The 12,454-nt window shown below is 50.3% G+C and overlaps 3 protein-coding genes across 3 annotated transcripts; 1 reads left to right on the top strand and 2 right to left on the bottom strand.

The window, feature by feature from the left end:
• The first annotated feature begins 447 nt into the window (after positions 1-447).
• On the top strand, positions 448-2,110 carry nor3 (NADP-dependent oxidoreductase 3). The gene is made up of 9 exons (XM_009554524.1): positions 448-545; positions 624-784; positions 849-871; positions 928-1,010; positions 1,074-1,225; positions 1,281-1,486; positions 1,545-1,617; positions 1,671-1,721; positions 1,782-2,110. The coding sequence occupies exons 1-9, from the start codon at positions 497-499 to the stop codon at positions 2,013-2,015; spliced, it is 1,032 nt and encodes a 343-aa protein (XP_009552819.1). The 5' UTR covers positions 448-496; the 3' UTR covers positions 2,016-2,110.
• A 482-nt stretch (positions 2,111-2,592) lies between these two features.
• On the bottom strand, positions 2,593-2,976 carry HETIRDRAFT_108032 (uncharacterized protein; the record flags this gene model as incomplete). The annotated part of the gene is made up of 2 exons (XM_009554523.1): positions 2,593-2,749; positions 2,810-2,976. 2 exons carry the CDS (start codon positions 2,974-2,976, stop codon positions 2,593-2,595), a joined length of 324 nt encoding a protein of 107 aa, XP_009552818.1.
• Positions 2,977-3,957: 981 nt separating this feature from the next.
• HETIRDRAFT_423094 (uncharacterized protein) lies at positions 3,958-11,873 on the bottom strand (the record flags this gene model as incomplete). Its single annotated transcript, XM_009554522.1, has 17 exons — positions 3,958-4,057; positions 4,113-4,192; positions 4,247-4,558; positions 4,609-5,153; positions 5,210-5,233; positions 5,289-5,549; positions 5,602-5,709; positions 5,770-5,844; positions 5,893-6,043; positions 6,096-7,538; positions 7,593-8,280; positions 8,332-8,951; positions 9,001-10,545; positions 10,596-10,699; positions 10,751-11,435; positions 11,488-11,631; positions 11,694-11,873. The coding sequence occupies 17 exons, from the start codon at positions 11,871-11,873 to the stop codon at positions 3,958-3,960; spliced, it is 7,065 nt and encodes a 2,354-aa protein (XP_009552817.1).
• Positions 11,874-12,454: the final 581 nt, after the last annotated feature.

Raw genomic sequence — 12,454 nt, 5'->3', positions numbered from 1 at the left:
TGCGAGATAGTGATTGACGATGGTACGTGGCACAGTCTCAAACCAGAGACGGACTCGGCTATTGGACCTGGCCGGAATTGGCTGATGTTGACGATATGGTGCTGACTCCGCGTCAAGTGACCTGCGTCGACTCTACCCCACTTTTCAAACAAAACACAAAGGCCAGTGCAGGATACAGACACCTTTTCGATACGACGATGGTCGCAATAGAGAACCCAGCTTATAGGATCTCCTGATCATGACTCAGGAGTAGCAATATGTTGCAGTCGATCTCAAGCACGTCATCGACGGGCAGGTCACTCGCAACCCGCGAATAACCACCTGAAATGTACACTTGATCTCTCGCTGCCCCGCGCCGCTGATTCGAACGGCTCGTCGCGCTTGGTCACGTTGGCCGAGGGATTACAGAGCATGATTCACGTTGATCCATGCCCTTCAAAAGGACCAAACGGTCGTCCTGAATTCGGGTATCCTTCCAAGCCTTCGAATCGCAGCCATGTCTCCGATTACAAACAGTCGAACGCTTTTCAATGAGGTTCCGATTGGTGAGTTCAAGCTCGACTGTTGCTCCATTATTCGCAGTGTCTGAAGGTCATATCCTGCCGCGACCCTGTACTTGATAGGCTATCCTGAGCCAGGAAGAACCACTATCCACGACACCTCTATGAGTATAGATCTCGAGACAGAACCCCTGAAAGGGGGTTTCCTCGTCAAGACACTTGTTCTGTCAATCGATCCTTACCTGAGGGGGAAAATGCGAGAGGCGACCAAGGCCAGCTACTCGGTGCGTACTCTACGCCAACCCGTTGGGGGCCATTCGTCGTAACGGCAGCCTCTTTTGTAAACAGGCTCCCTTTGCCAAAGGCGAACCGTAAGCTCTTTTGTTTTTTTGTTGTCGTGTCCTTCAATTGAACGAGATAATTCCAGTATTACCAATTTCGGAATTGGTGTCGTTTTACGTTCAGAACACTCTGGAATAAAAGTCGGGGATCATATCTATGGCGTCTTGCGTCAGTTACATCTGCAGCTACCAATGAGCTGGTTTATCGTATACTGACATATCCTACTGAAAGCTTTCCAGGAGTATTTTGTGCGTAGCGACGCCTCGTCCTTCGCCGTGATCGCCAACGAAGAGGGTTTGCCGTGGTCTGTGTACATCGGCATGGCAGGAATGCCCGGTCAGACAGCATATGTGGGGTGGAATGAGTTCTCCAAAGCCAAAAAGGTCAATTCACACACACGGCATTGTGACACCCACTCCCTGCTTATACTCGAAGCAGGGTGAGACAGCGTTCATCACAACTGCTGCTGGCCCAGTTGGCAGTTTTGTCGTCCAACTGGCGAAACTTGACGGGCTCAAGGTGATTGCGTCTGCTGGATCTGACGAGAAAGTCGAGTTTGTGCGCTCGCTCGGGGCCGACGTGGTGTTCAATTATAAGAAGGAAAGTACTGAAGAAGTGCTTCAACGCGAGGGTGGTCTCGATATGTTCGTGTCTACTTGAACGCGTCGTTGTTTTCGCTAGCTGACTTTTCTGCTTTGTCAGTTATTGGGATAACGTAGGCGGAGAGACGCTGGATCTGGCCCTGAAATACGCCAACAAGCGAGCTCGTTTCATCGTGAGCAAGGCAACAGTGCTCTTTCTATGCTTGCCCTTACCTCGTCTACTTAGGAATGCGGCATGATCACCACATACAACAACCCGGACGGTTACGGTGTCAAGGCTCGTAATCTTCGCTGCCCTTTCATCATTGGCGGCCGATACTGATCTCGCACCACACAGAACCTAGCGGAGATATTCAAGAAGGACATGTCCATGCACGGCTTCATCAACGGGAACTGGTTCGGGAAATACCGCGAGCAGTTCTACCAAGAAGTCCCTAAGTTGGTGAAGGAGGGTAAAATACAGTATCAGGAAGACATCACCCGTGGTTTGGAGCACGCAGGGCAGGGTATATTGGACGTGCAGCAGGGAACAAACAAGGGAAAGAAGGTCATACTCGTAGCGGATGAGTGAATATGTCTGTATCCTTACGAAGTGTACTACTTCGGACTTTTGTAGTTTTAGTGATTGATCTTCGATTGTTGAATCAAACTGATTGTTATAAGATTATGGATGTCGCGGTATAATCAACGTCTGGACTTGATTTGGGATAGATTCGTTGATCTAAGCAGTATGGCGCAGTTGGAAGCACGCAGGGCTCATGATCTGATAACCCCTGAGGTCCCTCGGTCAAAGCGAGGTGCTGCTTGTTCTTTTGCGATGTTCGGGAATTAATTTATTAACTTCTTTGTACCTTTGAAAATGCCTAGTTACCTCAACATCATCAGCGGAGCGACGCATATGTTGATAATATACTAATCTGGACTCAGAAATAAGCAGCATGGCGCAGCTGGTATAGCGCGCAGGGCCCATAATTTGGCCACCCTGAGGTCCCTCGATCGAAACGAGGTGCTGCTACTTCTTTTTCAAAATATTGGAACAGTATTCAGTGGTTTGTGAAATTCTGTGCCCCAAACGAGATTGGGCACGTTTATTTTCTTCCTATCATCTCTTGCTCTGTCATGAAAATTTTCACAGGTTTCATATGCTGTCAGAAATATCCTGGGATATCCTCGAGACTCTTCGCTATATTAGTCGGCCCCAGGGTGGTCTCGTTGAAGAGCCTGTCGGTCCAGCCTTTACCCACACGATCCACCCAAATCGCATTGAGACCGGCGTTGTGCGCGCCAGTGACATCAAAGGGGTTCCTGGTGGCACGACAGTAGCAGCCAACACGAGAGATAACTGGTTAGTGAACAAGTCCACACTTCAACGAGATCAGTTTGTACCCGCTCGCGAGCCATATATCTGTCGGATCCTCGACATATTCTACGCACGATTGGAAGAGGCTAGAATAGACCTCCGGACTGGGCTTGTATTTCCTCACGCTATCAGTGCGAAAGTAAGTGTTGGTGTAGGGAGTCAGGAACGCCATATCGAGGGATGTAGAGATCGCCTGAGGAGGAGGACGTCTCAGTCGTCCAATTCAACGACACATTGAAAGGTGCATGCCTGCCTCGTCCCTACATCCCACAAAATTAGCGAATGGGCTATAATTAACCAAATAAAGGAAGCACTGTTACTAAATATGACTATCTTGACACCAGGCTGCTTGTCAAGCTTTTGCAATGTATTATACACATCGAAAAACCTTCACCGGTCATTGACGTTATATCAAGGAGTAGTTTATACACGAGGAACTTACACGGGGAGTGTGTTGTACGCATCACAGATGGAAGTGATCAGTGCATCAGAGAGGTTTATCTTGTGATCCAACGCTGCGTGCAAGGAGGCTCTTCCGTGTGACTTCATTGAAAGGCCCGTATAAGCCTGGACCAAGTGAGTACGCTGTCGGAAACCAGCGGAATGTATCCATATATGCACTCAGTATGACTTACCCATGGAATTGAGACGCCAAGTGTATCTTTCAGTCGTGGTTCGGATGCTTGTACTACTTGGTGACTTGAAAAGGACCCACTGAAGCTGGTACGTCCTCCATAAAGCACCGATCTGGTCTGCTTGCAGAGAGGATACCTGTAGCTCTCGGCACAGCGTCGTTGAAATGTCGCTTGTGTCCGACAATGTTCCGTAAACGCCAAAAGCTCGGACTTGGCTTGAATTCTTCATGGTGATAGACGTGGGATTGAGAGTTCGCTCTGCAGAGAGGCATCGACTGACTGATTGAGTAAGAAGTCCCAGGCTCATCATGACGACCACAGCGGAAAATCAGCTCGCACAAAATAGTATCTGTCAAAAATAAGAAAAATAAAACTATAACAATGGCCTATACATGCACGTTAGGGTATTTGTATGATACAGAGAGCAGAGACAACGCAAACTAGTAGCACATATAGCCAGATGATTCATGAGATCATAGTATCATAATAATGGTCATGGTCTGTCCGTTGGAATTTGGCTATGATTCGAACTTTCTTGGAGAACCGACGGGCGAGCCGCGCATGGATGAAGAGGGCCGATCGAGTCTTGCACGTAGTCTCTCCACTTGACGCTCCAAGCTGTTTATTGACATAACATTAGGATCTAATCGGTGCTTAACAATAGAGAGCATACGTTAGAGACTTCTGCTTGAGATCTGCAGCTTCGCGCTCAGCGCGTCGTTTGGCAAGTTGAAGCTCCCCTTCAGTCGTTTGCTGAAGATAACATATGAATATGAGTTATCGCGACGGAGTCCATTGATGGCTCACCATCTCGTCCATAGCCTTTCGCATAGTCGTCACTTTCTCCTCGTAAGACTTGATCTCTTCCTCTAAACGTGACTTCAATCGATCGCTCTCAGCCAATTTGAATATAGCGTCCCGATCTCTTGATAGCGATGCCCGACTTTTGTCTTTCGAAACTTGAGTGAGTTGAGTGGTCAACTCTTCGACTCGACTTTCGAGCCGACGAATAACAGCATTTGATGACGGGGTGTTTGACTGTGGCGTTCTTGAATACGACTTGGTCTCTAAGTCCACGATCCGGACGTTGAGCTCTTTGATCTGCTTCTCGAGCGTAGCCTGTTTTCTTTTCAATTTTGTGAATCATTCGAGAGAGCGATGACACTGACGTTGAGCCGATCCAATTCCGAGTTCTCAACACGCACCTTACCTAACTCTACCTGACATTCTTGAGCATGACCCTCAGCTTTCTTCATTCTGTCATATGCCATCTCCACCCTATCAGCCTGCTCCTCGAGTGAACGTTCTAGGTCCTGCTTCTTGAGCTGCAGTGCCTGTAACTCCCGATCGGACGTCATTCTGTTGGTATCGACAGTGTCCAACTTGATGGTTTCGAGCTCGGCCTGCAGAGACCTGCGTGCCTTCTGTAGCAAAGCGCGATCCGCTTCCGCGTCGTTCAATACACTTCGCAATTCGCGAACTTGTGAGTGAAGCGCAACGATCTGGGACTGCTGCTCGCTTTGGGCTGCTGCGGAAGATTCATAGGCCTTGCTGATGTCGTTGATCTTGGTCTCTAGACGCTCGCGTTCCTTCTTCCAGGCTCCACCACTGTAGACCTCGTCGTCATAGCGTAATTGAAGTTCATCGTAGTCAGATCGCGCCTTTCTGACTTCTTCGCGAAGCTTGCTCATGCTGTCGCGTTGACTTTGAAGTTCTGATGGATATCAAAACCATTATCATCATTCTTTATCGCAAAATATTGTTGCCTACCTTCGCTAAGTTGTGCAAGTTCCGCTACATGACAAGGAACATAATCAGATTGGTCAAATGGTACGCATCGCAGACCCACCTTGGTACTTCTTCCGGGTTTGGTCAGCAGTGAAGTCTCGCTCGGCTAGATCTTTCTGGTGTTGCTTGCGCTCGTCGTCCATTTCCTCGTTGAGCCGTTGACGAAGAAGCTGCCCATCGGACGAGTCACGGGACTCCTCTTCAATTCTGGTCTCGAGTTCGTGGATCTTTTCCTGTGCTTGAGATAGAGCTTGCTCAATGGTGTTCCGTTCAGCAGTCAATTGGGCGTGAGCCTTTTCAACATCAGCTAGAGACCGTCGTGCTGAGAAAAGCCTGTTATGATAGGGAGTAATAGAAGCAATGAGACGACCAACATAGGGCCTCGGCACGGGCAACTTTGACTCTCTCGATCTCAGCTACTTCGAGTCGACTGCGATATGATTCTGATTTAGACTTGTACGCTTCGACGGCCTCGCGAAGTTCTACCGATTTCAATGAACAATCATCATCAAGTATAAGTTAGATTGTTAGATTGGATTTACCCGACTGCGCCGTCGAAGAGCCTGCTGAAGTGATCTCGAGTTCCTGCAAACGTGCTTGCAACTGACGCTTGGAATCTGCAAAGGGCGTTTGAGTCTATCTTGAAACGCACGGAAGTTACGCACTAATCTCCTCATTCTTTGCCACGAGTTCGCCTTCCAATCGGTCTTTGATGTCCGCAAGATCAGCTTGCAGTTGTTTCTTTGCCTGAGAAAGCTCTTGGACTTGGTGACGGTGGTCTTCGAGCTCAACCTGGGCACCGCGTTGTTGAATAACCTACGTCGAAGTTTTAAGGTATTTTGGCGCTTGAAGCTGCTACAGCACGTACCAGTGCTTTGCGCGACTCCTCTAGCCGCGCATAGCTCTCGCGTTCGGCTGCAATGGTGTTCTGGAACTTATTCCATACTTCCTGAATACCTGTTAGCTGCGCAGCTTCTGCATGTCGACGTGCCTCCGCCTCGTCTTCGAGTAGTTCAGCTAGGCGTCCATTTTCTTTCGCGAGCCGACCTCGATATTGTTGCAAAGATTGTACGGACCCATCACTACTATCCAGCTCGGCGGTAAGTTCCCTCAAGGACACCTCCAGATGTTGACGGACGCGATCTGAAGCAGCCATCTTGAGCTCGAGAACCTGTACCTGCTGCTTCAGAGCGTTGACCTGCCCATCATTTTTCCTAGGGGACTCTGAGTGAGAAGAATCCTTGCGGGTCCTCATGATGCCATTCGAACCCGATGGAATGCGTTTGCGCTGTGGACTGTCAGCCAAGGTCTGAATATCGGAGTTGTTGTTGGAGTGCCGCTGAGAACGAGAGGATAATTCCTTTTCCATCGCGTTCTCAGCCAGCTGGAGCTCCTGGAGGAGCCGTGCACGGAACGGCTCATGGTCGGATCCATTGCTCATGATCAATCGGCGGATCTCTGCATGCTGACGCTCGACCTGCTCTCGGATCTTAGTTGCAGTTACTCTTGTCGTCTCAGCTTCTTCCAGCTGGTTTTGCAGTTGGGAAATGCGGGACTCATACTGGCGTTGCATCTTTGCCATCGAGTTAGGAGCTTCTGTTTCGTCTGCGAGTCGCGCGAGCTCCGTCTCGAGGTTGTCCTTGGACCGCTGTATGGACATGAATTGCTGGGTGACATCGGCAATCTGGTCGTGGGCGTTTTGAACCTCGGACTGCAATTTCCGAATGTGCGTCTCGGCAGCCTCCCTGCCTTTCCGTTCGTTCTCAGCCTCCATCAAAGCTCGGTTGGCTTTTTCTTCTGCAGTTCGAGCAATTTTTTCCTTCGCACGAAGCTCGACGTGCTCACGCTCCGTTTCGCGGATGAAATCCTCGGCCTCGCCTGTAAGCCTGGCCTTAACCTTTTCGAGTGAGCGAATGTAGACCGCATTTTTCTGCAGCTCCTTCTGAGCATCCTGGAGTTGACGATCTGTGACCCGCTTGGCCTCTTCGAGTACGTGAACGTGCTCCACGATGGTCTTATCCTGCTTAGATTCCAGCTGCTTGACTTCCCACTCGCGGTTTTTCAAGTCCGTTAAAACCTTGTTGAGTTCGCGGTCGAACTTGACATTGCGGTCCTTGAGCTGAATGATTTCTGCTTTCTGACCAGAAGCAAGCTTCTCGAGCTGAGAACGCTTGGTTGTCTCGGCTTCGAGTTGTTTTTTGAGAGTTTCCAGTTGACGATCCTGGGCGTTTTTCTCCCGCTCCAACTCAAGTGTAGTGTCTTCAAAGTCCCGATACTTGGCCTGAGCCGCGGTCAACTGGCGCTTCAAGTTCTGTCAAAGCGTGTGAATAAAATTGGTCTGGTTAAACGCAAGAGATGTGCTTACCTCCTTTTCCTTCTCAGCCTCTGCCAAAGTTCCATCAGCATCAATCTGTCGAGATCTGAGTGACTGGAGTTCAGACTCTGCAGATCGCTTCGCTTTCTCTGCTTCAGACAGAGCAGCTTCCGCTTTCTTAAACTTGGAATCAGTAGCCTGCATCCGGTCCGAAAGAGAGCGATGGCTTTGCAATAGAGAATTGTGTTCGCGTGTGGACGTTTCGAGGTCCACCTTCATCCTGTTTTGGATGTCCAGGGCCACTCGTCGAGCCTCGCTGAGTTCCTGCTGCAAAGTTGCCACTTGTCCGCGCAGATCAACCAGTTCTTCTTCCTTCCGCTTCTCGACCTCGCTACGGCGGGTCTCTTCACTCGTCTTAGCCTCCATGAGGGTGCGCAGTTCATCCAACTCTTCCTGAAGTTTAGTCTGAGCGGCTGAGTCCCTGTCTTTCTCATCCTTCTGGGCCTGTAACTCCGCAGTTTGCGTCTCGATCTGAACCTGGAGAGAGATGATCTCCTTGGAAATGCGGTCGCGGTCAGTCCTGATAGACTCGAGTTCAATGGTATGACGGGCGATGTCCTCTTCCTTGCGTTGGATGATGGTGGAATAATCGGTAGCGGTACGTGCCATCTCTACGAGCTGTTCCTTCGACTGTCTAGCTTCTTGTTCCAGAGTATCTACTCGACTCCTCAAGGAATCCCTAAGCATAGACTATCAGCACCCAGCATCAATCGAGGAAAGGAAATCGTACCGATTTCTCATTTCAACAGTCAACTTTCCTTCGAGATCGGTTATGGTGGTTTCCATACGCTCTTTGACGCGGTCAAGGTCCTCCTCGCGCTCAGCTACAAGTTGTTTCAGCTCCTCGCTTTCCTTCTGAAGCCCCTCTTTCTCGCCTCTCAGCGCCTCGAGCTCAACATCGAAATCGCCAAGCTGCTCCGTAAGCTCCGCCTCCCGAGCTTCCCACTCCTGCTGCTCGTGCTCAAGGCGCACTAAATGCTCGGCAGCCTGATCGAAGGCCACGCGCAGTGTCTCGTGTTTCTCCTCGCTCTCCTTCTGAATCTTGAGCGCACGATCAAGTTGCGAATCAAGGGTATCAAGGTCCGACTGGAGGGCTACAACCTCCTCCTCTAGTTCCAACTCTCGCTTCTTGCTTCGTTCTAGCAAGGCATCCTTGTCGACAGCGAGGTTCCTCTCAGCTTCTAAAGCGTCTTCCACTTTGCGTTTGTCAGCCTCAAGACGCATCTTAAGACTTTCCAAGGCCTCCTTCTCTTTCGCATCACGCTCTGCGCGCTCTTTAGCCAGAGCTAGCTCGGTTTCCTTTTTCCGAAGCTCATCGTCATTGCGAGTAGCGGCAAGAAGAGGACGGATCTAAGACATCATAAGCATGGCCACACATTGTGATTTGTAAAGACCGAACCTTGGTATACAGCTGCCACCAGGGCCACTCCCGCAGTTCCGTATAAATCCGGGCATTACGCTGGATAGTACGAATTGCAACGGCGCGATTGAATATCTTCTTCATCTGCCTGCGGGCTGTATACATACGCGCTACGGCCTGCAGCCTAGAGAAAATGTCAAATAACAGCGCGTCACGACGCTCTTCGAGTTCGGCGAGGACACCGGCTCTGAAAAAGACCTTGGACGTGCCAATCTTGAAAATCGACTCGTCGAGTTCTAAGGCGGCGACCATGCGTGAGCAGGCCTTCCTTCCGTCCATATAGCCACGGGGTATTATGCCAGGTGTCAGGACTTCATAGCGTTGTCGGAATTCGACGAATGGCAATCGGTTTGGATAACCGCGACGAGCGATACGGATACCTTCGAGGACACCGTTACACCGCAGTTGATCGAGCACGATGGGGACATCAAAGCGTCCGGGTTTCTTGTTGGCATTTGGGACAATACAACGTATGAAGTGAGGCTGAGTCGCATAGAGCTGAGCCATCAAGCTGGAGAGCTGTTCCTTGTGTCGCTGGCCGACGGTACGGAAGGCACCCTTCTTCATTGTTCGCTTTTTGCCCATTGTGGCCGTCACGCTTCCAATGGGGGGAAACGCTGGGACGTCGGCGAATTCAGCGAACAGGGAGGCAACATATCGCTCCGACGACGAGGCCAAAACCCGAGTTAAGTTGTCGTTCAACGGATCTTTGTTCTTGTCCAGCCAGCTATCGGTCCTGTACTCGACCTTGCCCGCATAATGATGAACGATGAACCCTTGGTCGAACCGCGAGGGCTCGTATTTCTCCCGCCCTGGGTGAGGCTCCTCGCCAGCTGGCGGCTCGCCACTCCATAGGTTATGCAGCTTATTTGTGAAAGTCAGGTCTGTCGCTCGAGGCATGATGCACTCTTCGTCGAGGAGACTGAGCACCCCAATGGCACCTCCGCTTCCTTCGATGAGCTCGATAGTAGGCTGCAGATCCAGCCCAAAGTTGACATAATCCCACTCAATGCCTTCCCTCGTGTACTCTTCCTGCTCGAGAACGAACATGTGGTGGTTGAAGAATTGTTGCAGCTTCTCATTGGTGTAGTTGATGAGAAGCTGCTCATACGCGTTGACCTCGAAGATTTCGAAGCCAGCAATATCCAGGACACCAATGAAATTGGACTTGGAGGATGGCCTGTCGAGGGCACGATTGATCCGATCGACCAACGAGCCGAAAGACTTCTCGTAGAGCGTCTTCGACAATGATGCTATCTCCTCAATGGCCTGTTGACGGGTTCTTGCCTGGGTCACCCACTCTCGCCCGGCGAGAACTCGGGGCCGTAGGACAGCTCGAGTGAACTCAGCGATAGGTATGCCAAGAAGGTGACAGACGCGTTCGGCTTGTGAGGGATCAGGCATAAGGGCATCATCTGCGCGGGTGGACGTGATGGTGATGTTGCCGAGGTGCAGAATGGCGGCAACGATGCGGAAAAGGTCGGATTGTTCGGCAGAGGAGAATCCCATGACTTCAAAAGCATTCTACATATAGGTCGAACCAATTTTGTTTTAATTTTATGAAAGACGCCTACCTTCAATACATGCCATTCCTCATGGTCGTCGATACCGTCGACCTCCCTCCTGCTCTTGTTCAGGTATTCGTAGTCCTCTACTCCACCGTCAAGTAGAAGAGACTCTTTTGAAACAAGTCAAATCAAACAGTCGACGGAATACTGTTTTGCCATACCTTTGAGCGCGCCCCCTCCTTCCAATAGCTGATAAAAAACATGAAAACTCCTCTCAGCCTCGCTCCTGAAGACAACTCTGCTCTTCTCCAGAAGATACCAGTCAATATTGGCGCCTGCGATGCTACCATCCGGCGAGAAGCTGATCCTGACGAATTTTCCAAACCGACTCGAATTGTTGTTTCGCTGCGTCTGCGCGTTACCAAAAGCTTCCAGAATAGGATTGGCTTGAAGGATTTGACGCTCAAGGAGGCCAAGTCGGCCCTTCGATGTGAGATGAGAGCCCGGACTCGAAATGGACATCGATTGATGCGGCTTGTGACGGGCGGATTGTTTACGAGGGAGACCGGCTGCCGGCATGACGGCTCCAAATGACGAGGATGAGGACAAGGATTGGGTATGTGCATGAGATGACGGTGGATGATGGGTATCGGTAGCTATAGCTGCAAGATATTGGATCACTTTCTTCGTGCTTTCTGTCTTACCTGCACCAGATTCTCCAGTAATGAGGATACTCTGATTCTCCCGTTCATCCCCCATGTTGACCCATGCACGCTCGGCGATGGCGAAGATATGTGGAGGGTTCTCGTCGCGTCGTTTGGACCGGTATTGTTGTATGATAGAATCTGAATAGAGGGGGAGGGACTGGTAAGGATTGATGGCCACTAAGAATAGACCGGAATATGTCTGTGAGGAACGTAAGTGGATTTTCGTACTCGTAAAGCAAGACGAGACCTACATAAATGGCTCCCGAGCCGTACCTTAATCTGAGATTATGCACAACACTGGCTTCGTTCAAGAACGTAAGATCCGCAATATCATCGACGCGGTCGAACTTGGGGGGATTCATCTTTGATAGGGCGTATAACGGTAGCCTTCGGACCTGAAGTGTTTGCGAAAGTTCAGTATCGCGAAAAGCTTGACGAATGGTATGGGCGCGCGCACATCACCAGAATGCATCATGACCTCCCCCACTTCATCTTCCTCGCTCACCACCCAACCCGCGAGATAGCCGTCCTTCTCGTCAGGAACCCACACCCATTTCTTCTCGTTAAATTCTGCCTGTGCAGCAGCAGCGCGCGCCGCCTCCGCATTCTGAGATAAACGCGGCGCAGACACAGACATGCTGCAGATGCGATAAAAGGGTGATCTTGGGGATAATCAGGCGCGGTTCGGGAGGGTATGTTCGTAGCACAGTGTGCGGACGTTCGTGAAGTTAGCAAGACAGATACAAGAAGGATATCCTGGATGAAATCGGGGGAAGGGGTGGAGGAACCGAGTGTTCCACTTAGCCTGAAATGGCGGGTCGCGCGTTCGCACCTGGTTGGACCAAGATGTCACAATAAATGACATGCCTGTCATCGTTCTGTCACAGATTATGCGAAGCCTCTTATCCGCTCGCGATGCGCAGAACAGCTCAAGACAGCAGGTCTAATATTCGAGTATATACATGTACGACCTTCCTGGGTTCATGTCTGTATGCATCATGATGTGGATACGCGCTGCAGACTGAGAGGGAATACACTGCGATGGTCACATGACGGTGACGCGTCAAGCCCTACTTATTTGTGCTTTATTTACGCGGTTTCGATCCGAACGCAAGACGCCGAAGTCATGCCGCATCGCACTAATATTCCCCTGACGGTTATCTTGACACCAAATTTGAAGCAAAAGGTCTTAACAGCTGGGGCGAACAATATAAGTTA

This window comes from Heterobasidion irregulare, assembly GCF_000320585.1.
Source record: "Heterobasidion irregulare TC 32-1 unplaced genomic scaffold scaffold_13, whole genome shotgun sequence".
NCBI lineage: Eukaryota > Fungi > Basidiomycota > Agaricomycetes > Russulales > Bondarzewiaceae > Heterobasidion > Heterobasidion irregulare.
This window is presented reverse-complemented; position numbering and strand designations above follow the sequence as displayed.

Bases quoted from the DNA above. Each gene is read 5' to 3' on its own strand.
- nor3 (XM_009554524.1), top strand. From the start codon at position 497: ATGTCTCCGATTACAAACAGTCGAACGCTTTTCAATGAGGTTCCGATT. The intron at 785-848 runs GTGCGTACTCTA...TTTTGTAAACAG, and splicing joins CGACCAAGGCCAGCTACTCG to GCTCCCTTTGCCAAAGGCGA. The intron at 1,226-1,280 runs GTCAATTCACAC...TACTCGAAGCAG, and splicing joins AGTTCTCCAAAGCCAAAAAG to GGTGAGACAGCGTTCATCAC.